The sequence below is a fragment of the Tetrahymena thermophila genome, assembly GCF_000189635.1.
Source record: "Tetrahymena thermophila SB210 genomic scaffold scf_8254555, whole genome shotgun sequence".
NCBI classification, from domain to species: domain Eukaryota; phylum Ciliophora; class Oligohymenophorea; order Hymenostomatida; family Tetrahymenidae; genus Tetrahymena; species Tetrahymena thermophila.
In genome coordinates, this window is record NW_002476326.1 from 39,449 (window position 1) to 66,837 (window position 27,389).

At 23.8% G+C, this 27,389-nt stretch overlaps 7 protein-coding genes across 7 annotated transcripts; 2 read left to right on the forward strand and 5 right to left on the reverse strand. All coding sequences in view use genetic code 6, as the record gives it.

The window, feature by feature from the left end:
• Positions 1–989: 989 nt before the first annotated feature.
• TTHERM_00408710 (transmembrane protein, putative) lies at positions 990–1,928 on the forward strand (the record flags this gene model as incomplete). The annotated part of the gene is made up of 2 exons (XM_001020763.1): positions 990–1,497; positions 1,636–1,928. 2 exons carry the CDS (start codon positions 990–992, stop codon positions 1,926–1,928), a joined length of 801 nt encoding a protein of 266 aa, XP_001020763.1.
• Positions 1,929–2,310: 382 nt separating this feature from the next.
• TTHERM_00408720 (SMP-30/gluconolaconase/LRE-like region protein) lies at positions 2,311–3,679 on the reverse strand (the record flags this gene model as incomplete). The annotated part of the gene is made up of 6 exons (XM_001020764.1): positions 2,311–2,641; positions 2,742–2,813; positions 2,902–3,008; positions 3,095–3,153; positions 3,218–3,422; positions 3,551–3,679. 6 exons carry the CDS (start codon positions 3,677–3,679, stop codon positions 2,311–2,313), a joined length of 903 nt encoding a protein of 300 aa, XP_001020764.1.
• Positions 3,680–4,879: 1,200 nt separating this feature from the next.
• TTHERM_00408740 (RNA-binding protein) lies at positions 4,880–7,628 on the reverse strand (the record flags this gene model as incomplete). Its single annotated transcript, XM_001020766.1, has 8 exons — positions 4,880–4,997; positions 5,057–5,577; positions 5,630–5,707; positions 5,761–6,021; positions 6,086–6,190; positions 6,255–7,052; positions 7,291–7,424; positions 7,487–7,628. 8 exons carry the CDS (start codon positions 7,626–7,628, stop codon positions 4,880–4,882), a joined length of 2,157 nt encoding a protein of 718 aa, XP_001020766.1.
• A 1,628-nt stretch (positions 7,629–9,256) lies between these two features.
• TTHERM_00408750 (hypothetical protein) lies at positions 9,257–11,305 on the reverse strand (the record flags this gene model as incomplete). Its single annotated transcript, XM_001020767.2, has 1 exon — positions 9,257–11,305. The coding sequence occupies exon 1, from the start codon at positions 10,721–10,723 to the stop codon at positions 9,257–9,259; it is 1,467 nt and encodes a 488-aa protein (XP_001020767.2). The 5' UTR covers positions 10,724–11,305.
• A 2,151-nt stretch (positions 11,306–13,456) lies between these two features.
• On the forward strand, positions 13,457–14,115 carry TTHERM_000408751 (hypothetical protein). Its single transcript, XM_012798804.1, has 2 exons — positions 13,457–13,632; positions 13,682–14,115. Exons 1-2 carry the CDS (start codon positions 13,501–13,503, stop codon positions 13,727–13,729), a joined length of 180 nt encoding a protein of 59 aa, XP_012654258.1. The 5' UTR covers positions 13,457–13,500; the 3' UTR covers positions 13,730–14,115.
• TTHERM_00408760 (ubiquitin carboxyl-terminal hydrolase) lies at positions 13,777–17,288 on the reverse strand (the record flags this gene model as incomplete). Its single annotated transcript, XM_001020768.3, has 10 exons — positions 13,777–13,934; positions 14,093–14,225; positions 14,290–14,423; positions 14,640–15,610; positions 15,776–15,984; positions 16,044–16,171; positions 16,370–16,549; positions 16,600–16,735; positions 16,797–17,072; positions 17,187–17,288. The coding sequence occupies 10 exons, from the start codon at positions 17,286–17,288 to the stop codon at positions 13,777–13,779; spliced, it is 2,427 nt and encodes an 808-aa protein (XP_001020768.1).
• A 699-nt stretch (positions 17,289–17,987) lies between these two features.
• Positions 17,988–26,904, reverse strand: TTHERM_00408770 (transmembrane protein, putative; the record flags this gene model as incomplete). Its single annotated transcript, XM_001020769.2, has 14 exons — positions 17,988–18,306; positions 18,373–18,557; positions 18,616–18,746; positions 18,942–19,278; positions 19,441–19,773; positions 19,834–20,216; positions 20,271–21,767; positions 22,030–22,867; positions 22,956–23,233; positions 23,328–25,126; positions 25,186–25,306; positions 25,365–26,182; positions 26,465–26,824; positions 26,870–26,904. 14 exons carry the CDS (start codon positions 26,902–26,904, stop codon positions 17,988–17,990), a joined length of 7,434 nt encoding a protein of 2,477 aa, XP_001020769.2.
• Positions 26,905–27,389: the final 485 nt, after the last annotated feature.

A 27,389-nucleotide genomic window follows, 5' to 3' on the forward strand; every position in this document is an offset into this window, starting at 1 on the left:
TTTTCTTTTTTCTCAAGTTTTTCATGTGAAAATTGAGTTTGTTATTTTTATTTTAATTGAATTATTTTTAATAAATATATATTATAGCCAAATAAATGCCATTCAAAAATTTAGTCAATTGAGATCACTATTTTTTTGAATGGCTGATGCGTTTAAATATTATTTATTAAAAATAAATAATTTTATAATAGAATTTAATTAATAATATTTATAATTTTAATTTATATCAATCTCTATGATTTTTATATTAAATTACTTTTTAATATTAGACTTTTTTTTGAATTTTTGTTCAAAATAAAAATTTCATAATCTCTAAAGCTAAAATTTTAGAATGGTACCATTTTAATAGAGAGTAAAAGGTAAATTTATAAAAATTAAATATTATATTTATTTAGCTTTAAATAATTAAGTGATAAAAATATATATTGAATTAATATGGATACTAATTTATTTATTTTAATTAATAGACAAGCATCAAAAAAAAATAAATTTAAATCAAATTTAATACAAAAAATGTTCAAAAAAAATAAAATAAATGCACAGTATTTTGTATTGTTTTATTATTTAGAGTAACTTTAAAATTTTATTTAAATATTTGTTTTAAAATATTAAATGGACTTTTATTTTTTGGTGAATTTTATTATTTCTTATTGTAACAAGTTAAATAACATTCAATAAAATTTTATTACTTTATTGTATATTTTTTAATTAATGAGAGAAATTCATTTGAGGTTTGTAAATATGTAATTTAAAAAAAAATGTGGAATACAATTGATGTCTTTTTTAGGAATATGAATTTTATGAAAAAATTCCAAAGAAAAAAACTAATTTTTTTTATTTTTGCTGGAAAACGTTCTAAAAATAATTCTTTTATCAATTATTTACTTATTAATTAAATTTAGAAACCAACAAACTCAAAAAATTTAAATTAAGTTGTAAGTAATTACTAAACAATTATTGTAATTAAAGTTAAGAAATAGATAGCCAAAATGAATAGTTAAACTCAAAATTCTATTTGTTATTGTTTAGTTTGCTACAAAGAAGAACATATTGAGAATTAGGTTTTAGATTGCTCTTGTTGTATTTGCTTTGAATGTGCAGACTCGTGGTTTGCTACTAAAATAAAAGAAAGAAAGTATGATCATAGAGTGAAGTGCCCTAATTAGCATTGTCCCAGATAAAAAGAGTATGCGTATGAGGATTTGATAAGGTTTCAAAAAGCTAATGATTAAATGTTAATCAACTATTGCTAAATATCTAAAGATATTTCATATTGCCCTAATTGTGATTACAAAGGATATTATGAAAATTCTAAACAATCTCTTTGCGATGAGGACTTTGTCTGCTAAAAATGTAATAACAAATGGAGCTTATAATCTAGAGAGAAATATTTTTTTACTGAAGTAAAGACCTCAATTCAAAAGCTATGGAGCACATCTAGCTGTCCCTAGTGCCATGCACATATCTTGAAAGCTGGAGGTTGTCCTTAGATGAACTGTAAAAGCTGTAGTTTTAGATTCTGCTGGAATTGCAAGCAGTCGCAAGAAAATCATTAATTTAAATACTGCTTTATATGGACATTAGGAACAACATTTATATAAACAATACCAATATTGATTATTCTTTATTTTATAGGCATACACTAAATGTTGAAAAACTAAGCCATGCAAATATTCTAAATTGAAGGCATGTAAGACTTTATGCAAAAAACAATAGATTTTGTCTTTAGATATTCTATATACCACATTCCAATACCTCTACTTGCTATAACTTTTGATAACTATTCTGTTTTGTTCACTCTCCCGAGACTTATATTCACATGGATTGCTATTCTTTCAGTTATTCTATGCTTTATTTAAATCGAAGAATTCCTATCAATTTTAACTATTGAAGGCTTTTCATTTCTTTTTGTCTTAAAGTTCTACTGAGTTCATTTATTTAAAAATTTCACTTTTAAATAAAAAAGAGTTTGCTAATTTATTGTGCTGCTTGCTTGCTGAAATATGCAAAAAGAATATTAATAAATTTAAGAAAATAAATAGAAATAAATAACAAACAAAATTATAAAGAATTACTTTATACTAAATTTTATTAATTATCAAAATTCTACTATTATACTGATTTACTTCTCTCTATTTATTTATTCACTACTTATATGTTTATTTATATATATATATTTATGAATATATAAGATTTGAATTAAATCTCAAAGTCATTTAGAAATTATTATCATAATTAATTAATTAATTACTGTTAATACTCATAAAAAAAATGCAAACAAATATATTCTTTCATAAATTAATTGCTCATTCACTTGAAAGATGCATTTAACTCTCCTTTTATTCCCTTTTTATCTTCCTTTTCCTCAGTTTAAATTAAAACTCTAATACAAGATTTTTAAGATGAATTTTCAGTAACATAAAGAATATTGCTCTTTTATGTAGAGAAAGCTAAACCTGATATTTCAGGAGAACCTAAAAGAGTTATATTTTCAACTACTTAGCCATTTTAAGTATTGATTACGCTAATTAAACCTTCATCAGAAAGTTAAGAAAACTCATATCTACCAACATATAATAAATCAGAAGGACTGACAGTACATGCAATAGGACCGAATCTACCTTAGAAAGTAGCAAAAACGCTTTTTATAAATATAAAATATTTAATTTATTTAATTTTAAATATCACAGCTAAAAATTTTTATTTTGAAGACGTTTCATATTTTTTATTTATTTATTTACCTGAAGTAGAAAATACCTTATGGAGTTAAAACAAATCTGAGTACTCTATTCTTGCATGTTTCACAGACATAACTATATTATATTTGATAGTAAAATTAATAAAAATCCATTTATATATATTATTAAATATCTTTTTTAGTTAATGAAAATAGCTATTTACAGTATTTTCTCATCAGTAGAAAGAGCAAGACCACTAGGATATGCTAAACAGTTTAATGCTAGAGGACGAACAAACTTATCTTCTAAATCTATCATAAATACACTACCCTAAATTGTGAAAATAAATAAAATACTTTAAACAATTATATTTTAATAACTTAAACATAAATATATATTTGTAAATATATACATACCTTTGGATTTTCAATAGAGGTTTCACCAAAAGGACCAGAATCAGTAAATATTAAACTATCTATTTTTTTGTTTAATACAAATTGTAGCGAAATATTTTAATAAGCTGCATTTTAAAAACTTACTTAATTGCTCAGAAATTGCTAAAGAATGAGGTCCTAATAGAGGTTAACCTTCATATTCTTTTATTAATTCATGAATATCTTCTTATCCATTTTCGTTAACGATACGAGCAAAAATAGATTAATGGGCCATATCTGCTAAGTAAAACATTTTTCCAGATGAATCAATAACTAAAGATGATGGTTAACCAGCAAAATGGAATTCATTCTTTTTTATAAATAATTAAAATAAATTACTGTTATTTGTATTTGATTGGTGTTTAGCTAATTAGTTGCTATTTGTATTAATTTTATTATTTTTGATGTTAATAAAAGCATCTCATTTTTAAAAATTACTTTTAACTAGTTGTCTTTAAAGCTCAATATTTCACCATTTTATGAAACAATATAAAGAGATCCTTCAACTTCAAAAGGAGAAGTTAAATTAGCTGAAAACTCACAAATTCTTTCTTATGGATGACTCATTCTAAATAAAATATGCTTAAATTTACTTTTTATAATTAATCAAACTTTTTATTAAAGTCGGTTTTGTATCTTTCTTTCCTATACAATTAATAAATTAATTATATTTCAAATTATCAGAGTTATAATTTTTATTATTATCTCAAATAGTTTGCAATTTAATTCTTCTTTGTGGTTTTAAAAATCAATTACTTTTTGTACAACTGATTTTGTTATTTATTTTTTTCTAATAATTAATTTAAATTAATTACAAATTTTAAAACAAAAAAGGCAAAGAGGAAATTATCAATTTTTTTTTTCCAATACGAAATAATGGAAAAGCAAATAATAAAAAGGAATTTAAAAAATGAAAGCTAACACTTTTTAAGTTTTTAACAATAATTTATTGAATATAAATGGGTAGTTGGTGCGGATTGCAAGTTTTTAACCCCCTCTTGTTAGTTTTCATTTAAAACCTACAAAAATATTTGCTTTTTATCTTTTCGGAATTCTCTCTTCATCTAAGATATTTTCTCAAGTTTTTCATCAAATCGGTCCAAAATATCTTAGAACTTCTTCTATTACCATGTCTTATTCCTATTATTTATGTATTTTTAATTCAAGAAAGCATATATTATACTGAGATAAATGAAGAGCAGGAGACAGGCATACAGAATGAGGTTAATTGATTGAGAACTATAAGAAGATTACTTAAAAATCAGCAAGAAAAATTAAAAATAAATAAATAAATTTAAAAAAATTAAAAGAAAATAAATAAATAAATTTAAAAATAAATATTAATAAAAATAAAAATAAATAAAAATAAAAATTAATGAGATAAAAATAAAGAAAAATTAAATCCAAAGACAAATATAAAATAATAAAAGAAATAAAGCTAAATTCATTTTTTAACTATTTAAATTCATTACTATCAAACTATTTTTTTCATCCTTTTTTAAAAATTTTTTCTAAGCAAATATTTTTCAATCAAATTGAATATTTAAAAAAGATAAGAAGAAATTATTAAGAAATTTTAAGATAAGAAATAAATTTGATTTAAGCTAATAAATTTTAAATTCTCTTAGAAAATATAAAGAAATATAGTGAATTATGTACAAACAAAATAGAATAAAATAATTATTTTTAATTTATTTATTTATATATATATTTTTTATTATGTTTTATAACATTTTTGTTTTAAAATTATTTGAAATCTATTCAATTTCATTCTGTTTTGGCCCATTCTATGGCAAGCTTTCTACCATACAAGTGAGTATTTTCCAAAGCTGTAAATGCATTCTTTGCTTCTTCTGCACTTGAAAATTCTGCGAAAGCAAAACCTCTAATTATTTTAAATTTATATTATTAATTTTGTTATTTAATGAAGTATTAATTATTTACCTATGTTAACCATTCATCTTCTTTGGTAAACGAACAGATTTTACTTCTCCATACACTTTAAGGAGATCTCTTACTTCTTTTTTAGTACATTCAAAAGCAAGATTTCTTATGACTAATTTAGTTGAAATAGGGATGTCAACTTATTTTTGTTTACGCTCCTTTTTCTTGGGATCGTTCTTTTCTTTTTTGGAAACACTTAATTATATTGAATGACCATCTAATAGAGAATTTTAAAGTTTTTTAATAGATTTAATAACAGCTTCATGATCAGAGAATTCAACAAAGCCATAACCTTAAGATTAGCCTTTATTTTTTACTATTTTGACTGATCTAATTGTGCCAACTTTAGCTTTTTCAAATAAGCTTTATAGTGTAGATTCAGTTGTATTAAAACTTAAGTTCTTAATATAAAGAATCTTAGATAACTCATCTTCTATTTCAATTTCTTTTTCTTTTTCTTCTTCTGCCTATTCAACGTCAATCATACCAAGAGGAGCCCATTCAAGATATAAAGGATTATTCTATATTTAAATAGATATTTAAACAAATAAATATTAACTTTATTATTATTACTTTAACAGAGAAATAGGAGAGCTTTTCAAAAGCATTCAAAGCATGACTTTAATCTTCAAATTGAACTACACCAATAGCCTTTTATTTTAATCAAAAGTTTTAATATTAATTATTTTAAACATGTTTTTTACCTTGTTAGGTGCAAGCAAGAATTTAGAAACGTAGCCATATCTACTGAACAAATCTTTAAAACTATCTTGTTCTACTTTAGAAGAAATATTCTTAACAAGGATAGTATTGTTTGATCTTTCACAGTTCTTTCTGTCTGTATTGAGGAAATCTAAGTTTAGACCTTATTTAAGCATCCACTCTTTAGTTTCAGCTATAATTTAAGTTTCAGCATGAGCAATTCTAACAGCTGCATTTTCAGCATCAGGTGACAATATATCACTCTTTATATAAAAATATATTTAGTTTAATTAAATAAAATCCTACTTAATATAAATAATTAATTACCTTTTTAATGTTGTATCTTGAGGCGACTGTTTCTAAGATTGTGTTAGGATTTAAGAAAAGAGTATTCCAATTAGTGTCATCATTTAATGATTTCTTTAATTCAGACTATTAAAAATATAATAAGGAATATTAAGTATTCTTATTATTTATTAAATTTATAATTTATTACCTTCTTTTATTTTTTAAAAGATGATTTTTCAAATTCAATGTCTTTCTGAGCTTTTTCTTCCTCTATTTTCTTTTATTCTTCTGATTTATTTTCTTTAAAAGCTGGTCTAATATGTAGAATTCTACCGAATTAAATCTTATTATCTAACTCAGCAAAAGCTCTCATGGCTTCACCTGCCATAGAGTAAGTGATGTATGCAAAACCTCTAAACTAACCTCCTTTTCCTTTTGGCATTTTTATTTCAAGTAATTTACCATATTTACGGAAGACATCTTTGACTTCTTCTTCAGTGATGTCATAAGGTAAATTTAAAACATAAAGTCTGCAATCATCAATCATAGGGTCATTATTGCTACTACTATTTTTTTATTTGGCATCTTAAGATACTTCTTAATTTTCTTCTTACTCATCCTAATTTGTATTGTCATTTTCGTTATTTCCTTTGCTTTTTTTGCTCTTAATCTTATCAAATTGCTTATCTAAATCATCTAAAGCTGTTTGAGCAAAGTTTACATTTTCTCCTTCTTCATCATCATCTTAATTGTTACCTTTCTTTTTATCATTTTTGGCTTGGTTTTTAAGTTCTTTCTTTGTGGGTTTTGATTTAATTGTTGTTAAAACATCATTCCAACTCATTGTTCCTTTAGATCCTGCCTTCATCAACTTTTTAAACTCTTCAAACTTTTATTCAGCTGTTAGCTCTGAGCTATTAGTAGGTACTTCGCTTGGCTATTCTTCATTTTTCTTAACTTTCTTTTAGAGTTTTTAATCCTGTTATTGACCTTCTCTTTTTTTAAACTAAAAAATAATTTTATTTAAATTTATTCAATAGAAAGCATTCAATTCAATTAATAAATTAGCTATCTTCAATAAATTTTATGCATTTTACTAAATGTAAATTATTAATAGCCAATCAGAGATAATATTTAAATTATAAGCGTTTTAAAATGATTTTGAAAATAAGCTTTAATAGGCTTTTTATTTTATATATTGTGCTTTAAAATAGAGCTATTAAATATAGGTTTTTTTGAATTACCTTTAGGTTTTTTTAGTTTACAATATTAGGGTCATCTGATGTTTTAGCAAAATCAACTTATATTTTATTCATTTATATGTAGGTATTATTGAAATATTCCTTTGCTTTAGTAGCGTCTGCTTCAGATTTATATCCTACATTTAATAATAAAACAAGTAAGAGACTCTTCTTAAAGCTATTATAATATTAGATTTACCGATAAAGCAAAAACGTCTATGCTTCTGTCCTTTTAAACAAACCTTGGCATCAGTAACGCTTCCAAATTTAGAAAATATTTCTTTCAGCTTTTTTTCATCAACATTAGTTGGAATATTTTTAACTATGAGTCTGCTAGACATTTATTTGTAAATTAATAGAGTATGTGTTTATAATTTTTACTTAAAATATAATTTGAAATTTCGATTATAAATATCTTTTATAAATTTTAGTCTAATATGACAGTGTTTTTTTTATTTTATTTATATATGATAGAACTTATAAATTATTTTTAATTAATTTTAAATTCATCCTTTTGTATCTATTATTCTGTTTATTATTATTCTAAATATATAATTCTTCAGTATTTGCTATTACTTCGAATGAAATAATAATTCTTTCTTTCTAATTTCCTGATTTTAAATACTGTGAATTTATTTGTAAGGTTAATATTAAATTTATATTCATCATAGATATTTGCTAACCAAAAAATTTTTATTTCTACTTATACAGCTATACAAATAATTATACATTCATTCATTATTTTGTTATGATTGCTTTTTAGTAGTAGTCAAATAACATAAAAAATTATTTGTATTAGCGTATGTTATTTTATGGTTTAAATTAAATCAATAATTTAAATTTATTAAAAAAAAATTATATAATTAATTTACTAACTAGCTGGCTGCTCTCAACCATTTTCTTCTAAAAAATGAGAAATTAATTATTTATTTATTAGTAATTAGAAAAAAGAATAAAGATAAAGACACTTTTTTTTTCTTCTATATTTAAATGTTTAATTTTGATAAAAACTTTTGAAAATTTTATTTGAGAAAGATAAACTCTTAAATTACAAAAATAAAATACAAGTGATTTTTTCTGAAGTTTATGAGAAATTACATGAATAAAAGGAAGGTTATTTAAAAGATAAAGTATATAATTTTATAAATAGATATTTAAATGTTTAAAAGAATGTTAAAATTCAATAGTTTATCTTAAATTGTAAGAGTTTTTGATCGAAGTCAATAAATATTACTTATTTAAATACAGAAAATTATACAGTTAGTAAATTGGTTTTATAATAAATAGAAGGTATCACTTTAGTAATATTTAATATACAATAAAAACAGGTTGTAATTTAGATGAGAGGGGGCACTTATTTTTTATTTTTAACAAAAAAGTATTAATGAATGAACTATTTATTTAATTAATTAATTAAAATCAGGAGAGAGGGAGATAGGCTGACTCCCAATCGATCAGAATAAAAATTTGTTTGTTTGTTTAGTTTTAATTAACTAAAGCTATTTATTATTTCCTCAGTCAATCAATCAAATTTTTAGAATCGTTTCTTAATAATTATTATTGATGAGCAAAGGATGAAAATTAAAATTTAAAATTAATTAGAAAGAACCCATGATGATTTTTTTGTTTGTTTTTGTTGAGTTTAAATTAATTAGTGAGTTAAAAATCTATTTATTTATTTAATTGTTTATTTTTAATTTTATATTTTAATTAAGTTTTTAAATTTTTAACAAATTTGATATAGTAATCATTTATTTATGTTAGTTTTTTTGTTTAGTTGTTTGTTTTTTTGTTTGTTTGGTTTGATCATTTATTATTAAAATGTATTGAAAGTTAATTTTGAGATTGATAATATAGTTCAAAATATTTTAGATCTAGTTGGAATTAAATAGCTAGGGCGAAAGAGAAAAATGTAGGCTTGAGTTTAAGATATGTTAGAATGAAGAATTTTGTTGGATTGTCTGGTTTTTCAATTGAAGTAATCACATGTTGATTTTTCGATTGTAAAGTATTAGACTTTATTTTAATTAGAAGGCTGATTTGATATAGAAAGTAGAGTTTTACCAGTTTATGGATCTGGAGTCTTTAATATATTATAATAATTACAATATCTCTTCTTTAAATCATAATGAGGTAGCAGTACATCAAAGAAAACGCAGTCTTCAACTGCTTCAATATAATGCAAGTTTTTGTGCAAAGGATCCAAATCATCTATGAAACCTTCAGATAAGATTTCCTCAGAATCTAATACAGCTTCTACAATTTACTATTGCTACATTAAATTCATGTAATCTGGAATCTTTTTATCTGATCTGGCTTGTTATTGTTGCTATTATTGTTAATGATTCAATTGCTATTAAGCATTAGTATAAGATTAACCATTTGCGTTTGATACAGCACTGCTATTCTTTTAGTTTACATTCGAATTACTGATATTACCATTTAAATTTGTATTTATTTGTATATTTCCTGATGAACTAATTCTTTCTTATGACTCACTTAAATTAGGAGATGAGTAAAACTATCCACTCTATGTTTTAGTATCAGTTGAGTATCCATTAAATCCGTTAATATCGAATGAAGAATTATTATTTCCTCCCTTTTAACTATTTGCTATGTTATTTAAAATTTTTTAAATCCCATTGTTTTAATAATTCATATTTTGCATTTAACTCTGCTACTACTATTATTATTACTGCTACTATAAAATAAGATTTTAATTGATGTAGTTGTTTTTAGCGCTAGCTTCGTTCTAAGCTGGTGTTATACGTTATCCATTTAGGTCATTAATTTATGCCTTTGCTGGTTGGGAAGTTTGATTTTTTTTCTGATTACTATTTATTTAAGCAGGCGTTGGATTGAATCCACTCTAATTAATCATATTAGGATAATTAATATTAGTTTTATCGTTAAATTAATTGATGGAAACATATTAGCCATTTTGCTGCTACATTTAAGTTTATTACTACTTCTAAGCCAATAATTATCTCTATTATAATAAAAGCTACTATTGCTATTGCTAAAAAAAGAGTTTTTATAAAATTAAATTTTGAGGATAGTCAAACTAAATATTTCTGTTCGTGAGTGTAAAACTTAGTCTCTTGACTTTGCCCATCAAGATTTTGGAAAAAACAAACATGTTAGGGTGGTCATGGAGAGGAAGAAAACCCCCTTTTGGAATAAAAAAAAGACCAAACGAGAATCGCTCGTCATCCTCAGAATGTATGTTCGCATAGGATATGGTATCTTTATCACTAAAGAGAATGGCATTAGCTTATTAATTACTCGTAATGCCAAAATGCTCTTTTTTGACTGACTCTATAACATCTTTGAGCTTGAGAAGAGTAGGCTTTTTCGCAACTTCCATAATATTTTCCCCTGAGGAGATGTATTCTGCATAAATTTCGTTCGCAGCTTCAAGCATGCTCCTATACATTTGCTGAGATGGGAATTTCAACTTGACTTTATTTTTAGTTTCTTATCCTTCTTCAATTAAAATTAAATCGTCTTAATATTATTGTTATTATATTTTTTCTTAATTAACTTCGCCTGCTTTTTACAAGCGATAAGCTTCTTCTTTAAGTTTTAGTTGTTTTTATTTATTTTAATTAATATATTCCTTAATCAAATTATGGGAATTCTTATCTTTTCTTCTATCCTTTGATTTGAACAAAGTCCTTTTGAAGGAAGAAGGATAAGACTTATCGATTGATTCAAAGATAGAGTCGTTCAAAATGTTAAATTTTTTTATGTTTGATTTTGCAAGGGAAGGGTTAAATATTTAATCTGCTTAAATTTTTTGAAAAAGCAGAGGATTAATAGTATTTGTGGTTAATAGACCTTGCGAAAGTTAATTACTCAATTTTACAATTGCTAAATAATTAATTGATTTGATATGATATGATATATACAAATAAATGTATATTTATTTTTTAAATTAAGGAAGATAGATATTCCTACAAAAAGCAATTGATAATTAATTAATTAATTAACTCTTTTTCTTTATTTTAGTGTTTTTATCTTTAATAAAATTATTATGATTTTCATTCATGGCTTATAATCTCTCTTTTAATTGATTTTTCTACGAACGTTAATCTAATCAATTGATCTTCTTTATAATTAAAGTTTTTTTTGTTCATTCATAAATAGCAAACAAATATAAGATTTGATATGCATTCTTTTAATTTACGATTATAAAGATTACTAATTTTCTATTTTTCTTTACTTGCTTTATTTATTTTGGCTTCTTTCTTTCTTTCATTATCACCGAAATAGTAAATTAATGTTCCTTTTTGCAAAAAATAATTTACCGATATTTGAAAGATAAAATTATGTTAATCAAATTGGCCAAAGTCACCTTCTCCAACTCGTTTAGTGACTTTAGTACCTATCTTGCATAAAAAACCACTCTCCACATAATTTTGATCATAATAGTAGTAAATGCAATTATGTTTGTTTCTGTGTTGTTAATAATTATTTACTTAACCCCTAAGTTCTGTTAATCTTTTACTCAGTGAATTTAATAAATTTACTACCCGTGAGTTCTGAGTATATGAGTATAGTTTTCTATATCCAAATATTAATTGAGAATCAAGATTAAGATGATATATATAATTTTAAACAAAATACTTGCACAAAGCTTAATTATAAATTTATAAATATAATGGAAATTTTAGAGAATATTAGAGATTACTCTATATCATTATTTATAATCGATATGTTTTTAATTCTATCAATTGCAATCGGTCATGACTTACAGAGCTACAAAATTTTCTACTCTACAACAAACTTTAATTAAAGATTTTTATTCATTGCATTTGCTTTTCGTTTTGCTTTTTAGACCTTATCAATTTATTCAAAGTCCATCCAATAAAATTTATTTTTCTTATTTAAAATAAATGTGAATATTTATTTGGTTATTGAATAAATCTGACAAATTTGTGAACACTCCTACATTTTTATTATTAATTTATTTCCCATTTTTCGAATAGTATAGGTAAGTTGCCACATTTATTGAGAAATTACTTTATACTTTATTCTTAATCTTTAAAAAACTTCATAATTACTGAAATTAATAAAAAGGAGAGCTAGCTTAAATGATCATCCAATTAAAATATCATTAAATACTTAAAAGTAAAAGCTAATAAATATGTTAAAAATTTTTAAAACTTCTTATTTTCAATTATCTTTTCTCATTTTGACATATTAAATTTTAGTATTAAAAAAATTTCATTTATGCTTGAAGGAGTTAAAAATATTTTTCCTTAAAAACAAAGGCAGAAAAATTCAAATTTCCTCATTATTTAGTAAGTTATATGCTACTGTAGACTACTATTTCTATGTAAAAGAGAAAATCAATCTTTTCAAATATAAATCCCCTAAGGTGCATTTAATTCTGACGAGTTATAGCTACATATAAATGAACAATTTTTAAAATATTATTTTAAAGCTATCCCAAAATTATTATAGACTATGCCTTGAAAGTATGCTAGTCTTAAAACTAATCCTACATACATTAAAATTCAACCAGAATAAACCTTAAAATGATAAATATTTAAGCCAAATAGCAAAAATAATTTTTGTTGATTTGTATGGAAAATTTTTCTCCATCATTTAATAAAGCTATCTTGTTACAGATTATGAATTCAAATCAAAATAAAATTTTGAAAGGATAATATTTTTGTTTTATACCTGCTTTGATTTCCTGTCAATCTATAAGCAAAGATTTTTATCAAATCCTATTGGCATCCACCATCTCCATTTATAAAAAGAAAATATATCTCTTATTTTTCTTCCTTATTTAGAATTTATATATTATATTACGCCTACCAACATCTCTCGTCTATAGCTTGCTTATTTTCTATTTAAATCAAATTTTAAAAGGATCAGACAGAAATAGCATCTATTCATTTGATTATTTTTGAGCTCAGCAACATTCTTAAATAGAGACAGCCCAGTTTAATTTAATTAAGTAATTTGTGAAAGATTAAAATAATAAAATTGCCCATTTTTAAAATATTTAATCCCCTTTAAAATAATAATTCTAATATCTTGACTTATAATATTTTTCTATTTATTTTTATTCATTATCAGTATTCATAAGCATAGTTTATCAATAATACCAAAACAACTAATTAATAGAATGTAAATTTAAAAATAATAAATTAAAGGTAGAAATTCATTCAAATTTATTGATGATATGCACGTTATAAAATGAAGGTAAATTTATACTTTTACTTTTAAAGATATACCAATAAAATTAACAAAACCAACAAAAAAGAAATGAATTTATGGATGAAATCATTAATTCAGTCAAACACAATAGAAATATATTAACAAGAACAAGTTAGTACATTACATTTTATTTTTTAACAATATATTTGTAAAAAAATAGTATTATTTTGATTAAAATAGTATTGACGACTACATAAATAAAAAATGAAAAATTTATTTGCTAGTCCTAGCAAATTAGAGCTGTGTCTATTTTTATCACTTTAATTTAAACAAGTAAATGTATCCTTTTCCTAGGGCTGGGTCTTCAGCTTCTGCAACCTTAGCATCGTTGTAATAAACCCACTCTTAATTTCTCTTAACATACGCCACATAATGACCTGAATGTACGCTTTTACCGATATGAACTATTGCAGCTAATAAATCCGATAAATAAAAAAAAAATTAATACACATATATACATATATAAATATTGATTTTTATTTAATATTCTTAGATCGATTGATGATCAGATAGGCATGAAATTTATTTAATTATATAAATATAAATTCAAATATTTTATCATTCAAAATACCTTGCAATTCAAAGCTTGTTCCTGTGATAGGTGCATCTTCTTCCTCCATTCCCTAGTCCTTATTCTCTTCATTTTCTTCTTCGTAGTATTCTCCCTAAGACAATCCATCCAAAGCTAATTCTACATTGTTGTTCTGCATTAATAAAAATTTTACCGTTATTTAAAAACAACTCATTAAATTTATAATTTTATTTTACAAATTTCTTCAAAGCTCTTTTGCATTGCTCGACTTCAAAACCCATTTATTAAAGTAGCATCAAATTTTCTTCATTAACTACAAATCCACTCTTTTTCTATTATGCTTTGATAGGCTCTAATGGCAGGTCGAGACCTTATTTTTTTTAACAAAAATTTTATTTTATGTTTTTAATAAGGAGTTAACAAATATTAAATAAAAATTTCATAATGAATGCATATGAGAATGATATTTGAATTTTATTTAATCTAATCTCAGTTTAAAATAACAATAAAAAATTTTGATTTAATTGAAGTCCTTCAAATAAATTTAAATTTTGTATAAATCAAACAATTTAATTAAAAGTTTTACTTGCGTCTTCCATACTTTCAAACAAATAATTTGTTGCCAGCTCAGTATTGTTTTGATATTTGATTAAAGCTCTTTTTGCTCTATTTTCACCAAATCCCATTTCTAATAATTAAAGTAAAGCGATTTCATCGACTTAGGGTTGATTTTATAAGTCCTAATTATTATTATTGCCTTCTTAATTCTCCAATAAAAACTCATCTCCCTCTAATCCTTTAAAAACTAAATCTTTTAAATTATATTCGCTAGGCATCTAAATAATTGCATTCAATTTTTTAGGAACCCAGTTTTCTAAATGCAATCTGTTTGTTGGTAAAACTAAATACTTAGGCAAAGTTTTCAAATAGTGATTGCTAGTAAAGTTGCTTTTCACTCCACATTTTGAGCAATTTAGTTCTACTACATCTCCTGCTTATAAAACTTGAATGCATTACTCAAAAGTAATATTGTATTCAGGTTCTTCAAGTAATTTTGCATCTTCCTTAGGGGATTCGTTATTTGTGGCTTCTTTTTTTAATTTTTGCTATCTTTCTTCTTAATCCTTCAAAGCTTGTTATAATTATTCCTTTGTAGGAGGTAGTACAGGAAGTTTTAATTCATTTGTTTTATTTTCTATTAACTTTACTCCTCCGCAGCTCATACATTTTAATTTGTTAACAGTCTTAAATTCAAAATTTTTTCCAATATGGCTTTATTTAGTGTTTTTTTCTTCTTTTTCAATTAAGTCGAACACATGTTGTAAATATTCTAAAGCATCTTGCATTTACTTTGTTTTAAATTCTGGGTGGTTTTTGCCAATCATAGCTCTTAAATCATTAATAGAAACACCATCCTATTCATATTTTTCGTACTCTGATAATACAGATGTGTCAACACTGCTCAAAAATCTAATTTCCTTCTTCTTGGAGTATTCACCACTTACTAACCCAACTCCGAGTTTGCTTAATTAACAAGTTAGACAGTCTACAGGGAATCTATTTTTAATTTACCAAACATAAATTATTAAAACACCTAAAAATATAATTTCTTTCTATAAAAAAAATCTAGATAACATATGAAGTCCAATATGGATTTGCAATAAATCCAAAAGATTCAAAAGTTAAAAAATTGATAAAGTTCTTATTCATATAAAAACATACTTCCTGCATTCCTTCAAATGCTCTAGCCCATGAACATAATATCTATCTTCAAACTCGGGAACAGAAAATAGTGTCTAAAAGACAGAATTTATATAGCACGAATTACCTAAGTTTTACATTCCAGTCAATTTAGAACCAAAGAGAGGCTTAAGCTTTTTTCCAGCTTCAATAATACTACTTAATGTTAGATTTCTGTTTGCATCCAAATTCTATTAATAGAACACGAATAATTTACATAAATATAATTATTTTATACAATTTATTTTACCATTTCAGCTATGGTTTTCTCAGTCTTTTTTTGTTCAGAAACATTTATGCCAAAAACAGCTAAATGCTATGACAAATATGCATCGGAAACATCATTATCGCATGAATAGCAGTAAAGAGAAGCGTTGCCTTTAAAATTAAACAAAAATTTAGTATTTAGCCTTAAAACACTAGTTTTAAAATATAATTATCTTCTTTGAAATTTTATCGTGTCTAAGAGTTTTAGACATTAATTAATTAATTTAATTAAAATTTAATTTAAAATATATCTGTTGATGACTCAAATAGAAATAAATATCTAGCAATAACTATAGTATATATATATACCTTCTTATGTGATTGTACCGAGTTTAACAACTAAGCTATGACCTGATTTTTAAAAATGCTCAGAAGCATGGCCATTACCTCCTGTACCATCATAATTTTTTCTTCCACATCCAACATTTCCGCAAACCAAACACAACCACAAATTTGTTGATAAATCGCAACTATGACAATGATTTAAACCTGTTTTATTATATTTGGCTTTTTACCTAGTGTATTTTCATAATATTTACCTTATGTCATATCTTTAGGAATCTACTCTATTGTCAGGGTGTGCTCACAAGGCTAAATATCGAGTTCCCACTCACAAATATCTTACTTCTTAAATGCAGAATTCTCTTATTGAATGCTTTTAATTACTCCATCAAGCTAATATAATATATTTTAAAAATCTATTTTAAATCAAATAATCTAGTTTCTTTATTTTTACTAATTGGTTATCTAAATTTTTATTGCAAGCTAAGCAGCGCAAAGTATATATCTCATCATATTCGATTTAGTTTGCAATAGCTCCACCTGGCTTTCCAATAGCTAATTTAGTTAAATCCTATTGCTCTTCTTACTATTGAACAGGTCTTTCTATTAATTTAATGTTAAGAACTATTGGATGATTGTGCTATTGGAAGTGTAACAAACTATGGTTTTATCCACTTACGCATGAACCATTTAAGCATTTCAAGCAAAGATCTAACCCATTTACATCTCTCTAATAATTAAAACAATTTTATTTTTTAATAAAAAAATAAAATCGAATAACTAAAATAAAAATGCAATGATATTGCTAATCTATTTCTATTTTTCCTTAAAAAATATATTTTACTGGGTCATGGAAACACTTAGTACATTAATCTTTGTAGATAAGCTTTCCTTATAAACTTTATAAGTAATTTTCTTTATTTAAATGAGGGCAAGTAGCTGACATATCTTAAAAAATATTCTAAGTTTGGTTAGGTTTTTATTTATTAAATTGAATTATTTTATTTATTTTCTTATATCTAATAAATATTTGCTATCTGTCTCTTTGTCTGATTACAACTTATTAATAGTAGTATACACCTTTAATAAATCAATATAATTCATTAAGAGAGAAACAAGATGTAAATATCTTTGAAGCAAACTAAACTGTTTGTTTTTTCATTCTGATATTTCCTTCTCTATTTCAATTTGTTGATCAGAATTCGTATCTTGTGTTTCTAGCATACTAATATTTTTTTAAAATGATATATTCTATTCATTTAACATCAGATAAATAGACTATCAAATATTATACAAAATAAACTTAACGAAATGTTAAATTAAATTTTTTAAAATCAATTGTCTTAATTCTTAAATTAAAATTAATTTATTAAATGAAATTTGAAATTTACTAAAACTTTAATAATTTAATTTATTTTTATAGGATTAATTTGGTTCAGTATTAGAAAAATATTATATATATGAAACGAGAAGCTACAAACAAATTTTTATTAAAACATAATATTTAGATAAATATTTTTACAAACTTTTAGCAAATACAATAAAAAAGTTTAATTATTATATTTGTTTGAGTAGATATATATATATATATATTCAAAAAGAAATTAAACAAATTAAAAAGGATTTTAGATAAAATATTCTTAATTCATTTGTTATTTTAGCTTTATTAATGTTGTAATTTTTAAAACTCAATATTTATTTCTGAGTTCATTAATTCATTAAATCTCTAAGTTGTTGTTATTTATTAATTGCTTGGAAATTAACTAAACTTAATAAAATCTCTTTTTGAAGACTTATCTGAAAATTATGGATTTTCGTTAGGTATTTCTAGGCATGATGTTTACAAGATTTCAATTTCCTGATCTTTTTTTTATGTTAAAGTATTTTGTTAATTAAAGATACTCGTTTTAATTTCTTAATTTTAAGTGTTTGCTGATTTTTGTTTAAGGGGTGGATATCTGTTTCTATTATTTTTTTAAATATTTATACAGAATAAATAAATTTTTGTTTATTGATAAAATAAGCTTTACAAAGTCGAAGGAGTTGAACTTTTAAATGTGTCTATGTTAAGTGGTTAAAATTTATTGAATAAGTTTAAGTTATCAAAAGATTGCTGCTATAGCTTAATTATTTTCTTGTTCTTCTTAAAGATGTATACATGAGATCTTAAAATTTCCCATAATTGCTGCTTTCTAGCTAAAGTAACTTTGCTTATCTAAATTAAAATATTGAATTTTGAATTAAATGTGTCAATTTTTTAAATGATGAATTACTTTTAAAACCTTTGAAAGTCTTGGGAAATATTGATGGAGCTTTTATCTATATCTATCCACATTTTAATAGAATTTAATGGTAAATTCTCTCATCAAATTGATTAAAATTTTTAAAATAAAACTACCATTAACTATTACAAGAAGGATAAAAGTTATGTATTCAAAATATATAAAGGAGTTTTTGTAGTAAAACAGAACTAAAATTAATGATAATAGGCAAGCATTAAATGATTATTTATCAAGCTGATTCATATTTATATCTTAGTAAGGTTTACACTTTTTGAGCAATATTCCATAAATGAAGCAAATCAGTATAGCTAGAATACCTTTTATGTATATAAATGATGAATAGAACTCTATTACTACTACGATAAGAATTTTAATCAAAGTTTTAAAGAGTTCCCAGTAAAATGCGCCTACCCTGTATTCATTATAAAGATAGCCAAATTTTTCTTTAAATAGAGGATTTTATAAGTTGTTTCTATTTATATACAACTTGACAAAAAGAATAAGAGGACAAAGTAAACACCAGAAGATAAAAAATGGCAAGACTAAAGTTAGAGTCCAATTATAATAAGTATCATCATAGCACATGTAATTATAATCAGCTTTAATGAAATACAATCCAGAAATATAAGTGCATGCCATAGTTGATATCAGTTCCTAAACAATAGAAGGTTAAAAGTATATAAATGTATATAATATAATGGTGTAAACTGCTGTTTTTTTCAGTTTATTTTTACCTAATAAACTGCAAATGCAATAAAAAAGAAAACTTATTATCATCAAAATAACAGGTTAAAATAGTTTCCATATTATTCTAACATAAACTATCGGAATATTATCAGAAGTCAAAACAATCTAGCAGTCTAAACTGTGACTAACTTGCCTAACAGGGTTTCCTATAACATTAACAAACTCATCTAATCCGGTTGGTAATTTAATTTAAAACTTTTATAGATGGCCAATAATTTAAACATAAGTTGTCAATATTTTTACTACAATAGCAACTTAACTTTCTTGCATAGTAGTTTTACCAGGTTTTAAAAATCCTAATTTTATCAAGTAGTATATGTGCTTGAAAGCTTCCATAGAGTTGATCTAGCCTCTTATTGATAAAAATAAACTTAGAAAAACGAAAATTCCTAGAGCAAGTAGCTTTAATTAATTAATAAAAATATTTATTTTTTAACTTTAAATAATAATTTTATAAATTACTTTGATTAAATTATTTGCAAATTCTTTACAACTTTTACATGTATATGAACTGTTTTTTGAGTATCTCTCCCCCCAAACATTTCCATATATATCACAGCTCTAGCATAAAGCTCCAATATATCCTTTTTTACAGGATTAATTTCCAGAGAGATATCCTCCAAGACACCCAGAAGAGTATTCATCGCATTTCTCAATTAAGTCTGAGTCATCCATTAATCTCCAATAGCCGGATTGTAAATTAAGCTTATTACCTCCATCGCAAGAATCTACTCCTACTTTAGGACATTCCAAGCACTGAGTTGATGAATTGTGTAAAGAATAATAATCCTTATCACACAATCTACATTCTCCAGAGATATCAAAGAATGCTTCACCTACTAGACCTTTATTTTAAATTTTAAGTAAATTTAATAAAATAAAATCAAAAAAATTTTTACATTCTCTCATTTTAATATTCAAGATAAAATAAAAATTCGTATCATAGCTATCTAAAAATCCTGTTAGTTAATCGTAAACTGGATATTTGATTGTATTAGACTTCACTTTCACTGATAAATTTTTTAAGGGTTGCTTTTTAAATACGATATCATTTAACACAACTTAAGATCCTTAATTGTTTGAAGAAAAAGATTTTATTCCATCAATTTTGGATGCAGGATCGCTTAATTCACTATCGTCTAAAGATACTTCTACTTAGGCATCTGGAACAATCATTTATATTGAGTTAATATCCAAAAATTAAATTACAAAGTATCCATTTACTTTTTCATCCTAACCTGTTACCCAATTATCAACATCAATAACAGTTTTACCAAAGCTTCTACCAAGTTCTTTTTCAACTCCATTTTTATTGAGACTAATAGAAATACCCATAGGATAGGACAAATAATCTTAACCATACCTTTTAGCTACATTATTCTTAATTTCAGTAAAATTTTTCTAAATTGCCTCAGTGCCAATTACTCTTACACCTCCTCCAGCATAAGCTATATTTTTTGCAATTTAAGTATTTACTAAAAGAAATTTGTTTTTCTAAAATTTGTTTTCAGTACTGTAATTGATACATCCACCTTCAGATTTAGATTCGTTTCCTATACATTTTACATTAGTAATTAGAATGTTAATTTCCTTTGCAGTAATAGCACCTCCATTAAATTCTACTTTATTTGATTAAAACGTACATTTATCTATCTTTAAATCAAACTCAATCAAATCATCATCTATAAACCATTTATTCTCTTAAAGATTTCTTTGATTCAAATTATTTAAAGCATTCATTGAAAATTTTGATATTTTAAAAGTATTTTATTCTTGTTATTTTTTTAGAATTCTAAGTGCTTTTGATTGAGCAGAAATAACTTAAATGGGGGAATAAAATAGTTGATTTCCTATGAATGTGCTATTTGTTATTATCATCCTGCTAGCTTTTAGGTATATAGTGTTAAATATTAAACCACATTAATTACATTTGATATCTTAGAAAACCAAATTATGTATTTCAGGAGATCTTGCAGGTTAATCGATTGAGTATAGGGATGCTATACTTTGTATTCCAATTACTTAACATTTATTTTCTTTTAAACACATTAATCTAATATCTTTATAAGTATTTATTTAACTCTGGTTTCCACGATTATTAATTTTGACAGAGGAATATTATAGAAAAAATAAAGGTGGATTATTCAGTTCTATATCTGTATAAGTGTTATTTATTTCTACATACTTTCCGCCATAAAGATAAACAATAGGACTGTTAAAATAAATACTTTTAAATAAACTATTTGAAATTGTTAGTTTAGCCCTTAAAAGATAAAACATAGCTCCTTGCTTTATATCATTATCAAAAAAAATATGTGATTCATATTTTTTAGGACTTGTAAAATTATTGTTATTATATACCACATTTATTGAGCCTGATATTAATTCAGTATTTGCTAATTAATTAATTAAAAATAAATTTAAACATTTATTTTATTGAATAAAAATACAAATAATTGGTAGATAAATTAAATTTGTTAAGCTAATTTTAAATAATAATTAGTTGGTTATTTGAATTTTCAATAAAGGAGGATTTAGAGTATACATAAAAGAAGTATTTGTTTTAGAGCACTAAAAATTTCTGTTTAATCAGTTTTATTTTATCATAAAAATAAGTTATTGAAATAATAAAAAATGAATAATTAATTAATTAATTACCGTTGATAATGCTTCCTTATTCGCAAAAACAATTTTTAAAATAAGAATTTTCAATAGTGATAAAAGTTTCCCCGTCAGCTTTCATATAAAAAAATCCTCCTGCATTATTAGCGATTATACCATCTACTATAATCTCGCTTATGTTTATATTAATGTCATTTTATGAGTCTATAAAAATAGCTCCTCCTTGCTATATTGCACTGTTTACAAAAAAATTTGTTTTAGGTCCTTATATATTAATCACAGCTTTTTAGTTATTAGAAATATACAAAGCACCTCCATAATTTGCTTCAGATATGATAAAATTGGTAGATTTTACAAGCAGATCTTATGTTAAAATATTAAAAAATCCTCCTTTAATTAACGTATATGTATTATCATCGTTATTCTTAGATTCTCTAAAGTCGCTACTTTTGATTCTTATTGTTTTAGAATCGATGTAATTAACAATTTTGTAATTTCCCGTAATTATACCTAAAATTTTACACTAATCCAAAACTACTACATCATTAGTAGATGTATAATAAATTCCAATTACAATATCCTAGATTTCTTTTTCTTCTTTAATAGCCTATACATTTGTAATATTTAATTATTTAATTAGGGATCTATTTGGTATAACATTTTAAATCATTAATCCACCAATAGTAGGTCCTAAAAAATTTGGCTTCAGAGTTATGCTTACATCTTATAATATTAAATCTTCAATAAATAGGATTGAACTATTTTATAGTTAGTTTTCAAAGTGTTCAGCAATTATCTTTTACAAATCTGCTTAAGAATCAAAGTATTACTTTATTTCTTATGCAGAAAAAAGAGATGGATCTTCTTGATTTATCTAAATAAATGGCTAGAGAAACATTATAAATTATCAAAAAAAATTTACTAAAAATGTTTTCTTTCTAAATAGAATCAAATAATTTTACCTGTGATTGTGTTTCTACATAGTAAACATTAACACTTGTAATTTTGGCATAAATAAAGTAATTTTATACAATTAAACATGTAGAAATTATGTAAATTTCCAAATTTTAATTTGAGCAAGTCACTGAAGAAATTTCCATAATTTTGGAATTTGAAACCTTTAGTAATTAAAAGCCAATACTATCTTAAATTTAAATATTATTGATTCTTGCTTCTTATACTCCACTAACTAGAATAGCATTAAGTCCATCCATACAGTTCGTTCCCTTACATTAAATATCTAATAATTATAGAAACATTTACTAAATAATGTAAATAAATTTTAAGAAATGAAATAAATTTATTATAATAATTAATTAATTTTTAAAATTTACATGAGAAAATAATGTTATTTAAAGTGACAATATGGATCAAGTGAGATGTCTTTAATGGGATAAAAGGTACATTAATGAGAAAAGATTTTTATCTAAATATGGTTTGGTTGATAAATACAGATTAAACTGAAAATATTGACTAGGATTATGTTTATTTTTGTTTTTATACATCTTGTAAATCTGGAATTTATATTAATCTATACCAATTAAAATCTAATTACTCATCTTCGCAGTCACTACAGCCTAGATTAATATTAAAAGCTTATAATTTTCTTGTTTAGATTAGAGATATGCCTTTTCCATTAGCAAATTTATTGGTTTAATCAATTTTAATTGTATTCAAAACTAAGTTTAGAAAGTCATTTTGATATTAAAATAAGCTTGACCCATCCAATAAACTTGAAACAATATTTAGATTTTATACTTTAACTTCTATTATTGAGTCTAAATTGCTTAAAGGAATGGCTTAATCACTGCTTAATGTTGAATTTATAAATTTAACATTATCAAGAGTAATATCATTAAAATTAATTTCAGATAATGGATTGACTATTGGAAATACTGTCTTTCCTGTAAATTTTACATTGATAATTTATAAAAACGAAATATCTGCTTCAAATTAAAATAATTCTTGGTTATAATCATCAAATAAAAAAGGATTATTGTCTTTGCTATATTCCCAATCTTCTAAAATAACATCATTGATTGTTAATTTTTTTATATTATGTAATATATTTTAAGGAAATATAGCAGGAGCTCCTTATACTTGAGTGGTTTATTTATTTTTTAAAAATTTTACATTATTGAACTCAACTTCTGATTTAAACAAGTTTTTACTCAAATTTATACCAAAGAAGGTATTTATCTAATTTTCATTTATTTATGAATCAGTCATAACTAAATTTTTAACTATAATTTTTGAGAATCCCTCGATATTTACACTTTCAGACATTTATAAATTTAAAATAAAATCCTCTTCAACTTATCCATTGACTAAAGGAACTAGTTTTAAAGATATTTCTTCTACAGCAAAAACCTTACCTGCTAATTATGATTTTACTGTGAAGTCATTCTTAATGTAGCAAGTATTATCAGAATCAGGTATGACATAAATGATGTATTCAAAATTAGTTATCAATTCTTCATTCAATACAGTGGTTAAGTAAGGAATATTTTCATATTCAGAAAAATCCAATACTATTTTGCTGCTAAAATCTAAAGAGCTTTTGCTTGATATCTTGTAAATATTAGGATCTGCCAAAAACTCTTCTTTATTATAGGCATCAGATAATTTTAGAAGCTTAGGGTTATTTGAACAATCAATTACTTTAGCAAACTTGATTGACTTCTTACATGAAATTTAATCATTTTTGCAAACAGTAAATCTATTAAATTTAGGGTTATAATAAATTCCTTAATCGTTTATTTCTTTAGAGCATTTTACACTTTATGTAACTTACAGCTAATTCTCTTAGCTTATCTGAGAGCATTGTTAATCTAAAGGCCTATACTGAAGGCACTTTTAAGTGAAAGTTTAATAATATCCTTAAAGCTAGGTACTAGGATAGTTTAGAGTAAAGTAAGGATTAATCTATGATATTTCTGATTATGATCTTTTAATACATTAATTGCAATACCTATCACACGTGGTACAATCAAATAGGTCAGATTTAACTTGTTTTCTTGATACTGAAGAAGGTTTAAATATTAAATCCTACTATTCATTTCTTAAAGGATCTATATCTCTGCATTTCTCACAGAATTCTTTGCCAAATTAATCAAAATTGCATTTAAAGCAGCTAAAATATTATCAAAGAATAATTAAAATATACATCTCTTTAATTTAACCTAATTTTACCTTGATTGTGAGCATTCTGAAACATAGCATTTTTTATCAACTGGATTCATACCATTTAAGCAAGTAATATCAACTAAGCCTTCTTTTAATTAAAAAAAAGCCACATAATTTTGTTCTTCATCTAAATATTTAAACAATAAATTTTGAAATAAATTTCATTTAATTAAATTAATTTTTACATTGTGTGAACATTTTTTTAAATAACTACAAATAAATAATTGAAAATAGATTATTTTATCCACTTTAAAGTGAAATCTGAGAACAAAAACGAGATTCTTTATTGCAAGGTAAGCATCCTAGTGGAGTTGGAGTGTACCCTTCCAAACATAAATCACAATAATTTAAGTTATCATTACTTTAATAAAAGCTAATGCATTTAGTATCTTTTAAATATTAGTCTAAAGAAATATTACATTTATTTGATCCGACTTTTTATCCCGAGTTAATGCAATATCTACAAGAAGAAACATTATTATAAATTACAATGTGCGCACAATTTTATATATTTTGTTAAGGTTATAACTAATTATTTGGTAAGCATTATTCATCTTGCAAAGAAGAGCTTTTCTGTAAAAAGAAGCCATCTTTACATTTTAGGCATTTTGTTATAAAAGAATCATTTTTATATTTTTTATATTTATATTGAAGAGTATAATAACTTTATGGGTTTTAAATATCTTCTGTTATATCCCCTTAATAACAAATTTCACAATTTTAAATACATTTAGAACATTGGTAATAGCTATTTAAAAAATAATCCTATTAACACTAGTCGCAATACAATTAATATTAAGTATTTTCTTAAATTTAATTATTATCACTTTATGAACTGTAAAGAGCTTTTGATTAGTTCAAATAATTTATCTAAGTTCCTTCAGAATTTCTAAAAGAGCATTTATTACAAAATGAAGACTGAGAATTACCAGACTCTGTTTGATCACAAGAAATACAGCTCTTTAAATCTACTGATGGTATAAGTTATATTCCTTATTAAGAGCTTTATAAAATCCAAATAAAAATTTATTTATTTTAAATTAAATAAAAATTTTTAAAAATATATTTTTTCAAATATATGACATATTTATACAGTCAATAAATCAAATAATTATTTATTCTTATCAATCTGTTCTTCTTTAAATAAAGTTAGCAAAATCATAATGATTTAACCTAAATTTATTTACTCTTCTAAAAAATAAATTCAGAAAATAAAACAAACACATTCAAAAAGTAAAATATTTAAATAAAAATAATAAAAAATGATAAAATTAGTTTAAATTACTTTTAACAACTTTAGCAATAAATAACATTATTCTTTTAACCACAAGATACACAATTTGATATGAAAGTGGAGCACAGCAAGCATTTATTATCTTGCAATAGAAATCCTTAATCACATTCTGTACATACAAATTATGAACTTTGAACTTAGCAGGATTTACATCCTTCAGGACAATTTTTACAAATTAAACTTTCTTATGAAGATAAATAAAAGGAGTTTTAGCATTATTGTTAGGCTACTTAAGCTAGTCTTAATATTTTTTTATCTGGATCAATTTCAAAGTTAAAGTTAGAGGATTTTATTATAAGTTGCTGTTGATCGTCTTAAGAATAAATTTATGTGCATCTTAAAGAATTTTACCTTTATTAGAATTATATTATTAAAATCATTAATGTTATTAATTACCATAATTGCTAATCATTAACACAATCGAGACACATATAGTTTTTGGTTTGTAGGTTATTTTATTCTTGAATTACTGGACTATTTTGAATTAAAAAAAACAAGTAAATAAATTAATATATAAATATTGATTATAAGTAGATTTACCATGGTATACATATTTAACTATCCTTCTCTTTGTATAAAAAATAATTGAAATCACATTCCTAACAACCTACTCCTTCCTTATAGTTACTGCAATTGTGTATTTTTATCTCATTAGGAATTTATTAGCCGTTTATTGTCAAACTAGATATTAATCATTTATCTGAATAACTTTTTAGTTTTGTTAAATTTTAAATACCTCTTCAAAATAATTCCATACTCATCTGACCTTATGAGGAATAGCTGAGTTAGTATAAATATTAGCTAGTAATATCTCATTTAAATAATTATATTCTCAGTTACTTTTTGCACTTAATATTTCTAGTTTTTTATGAGTTTTTTTTTACTTTTTTTTATATGATGTTAATTTGCTCTTATT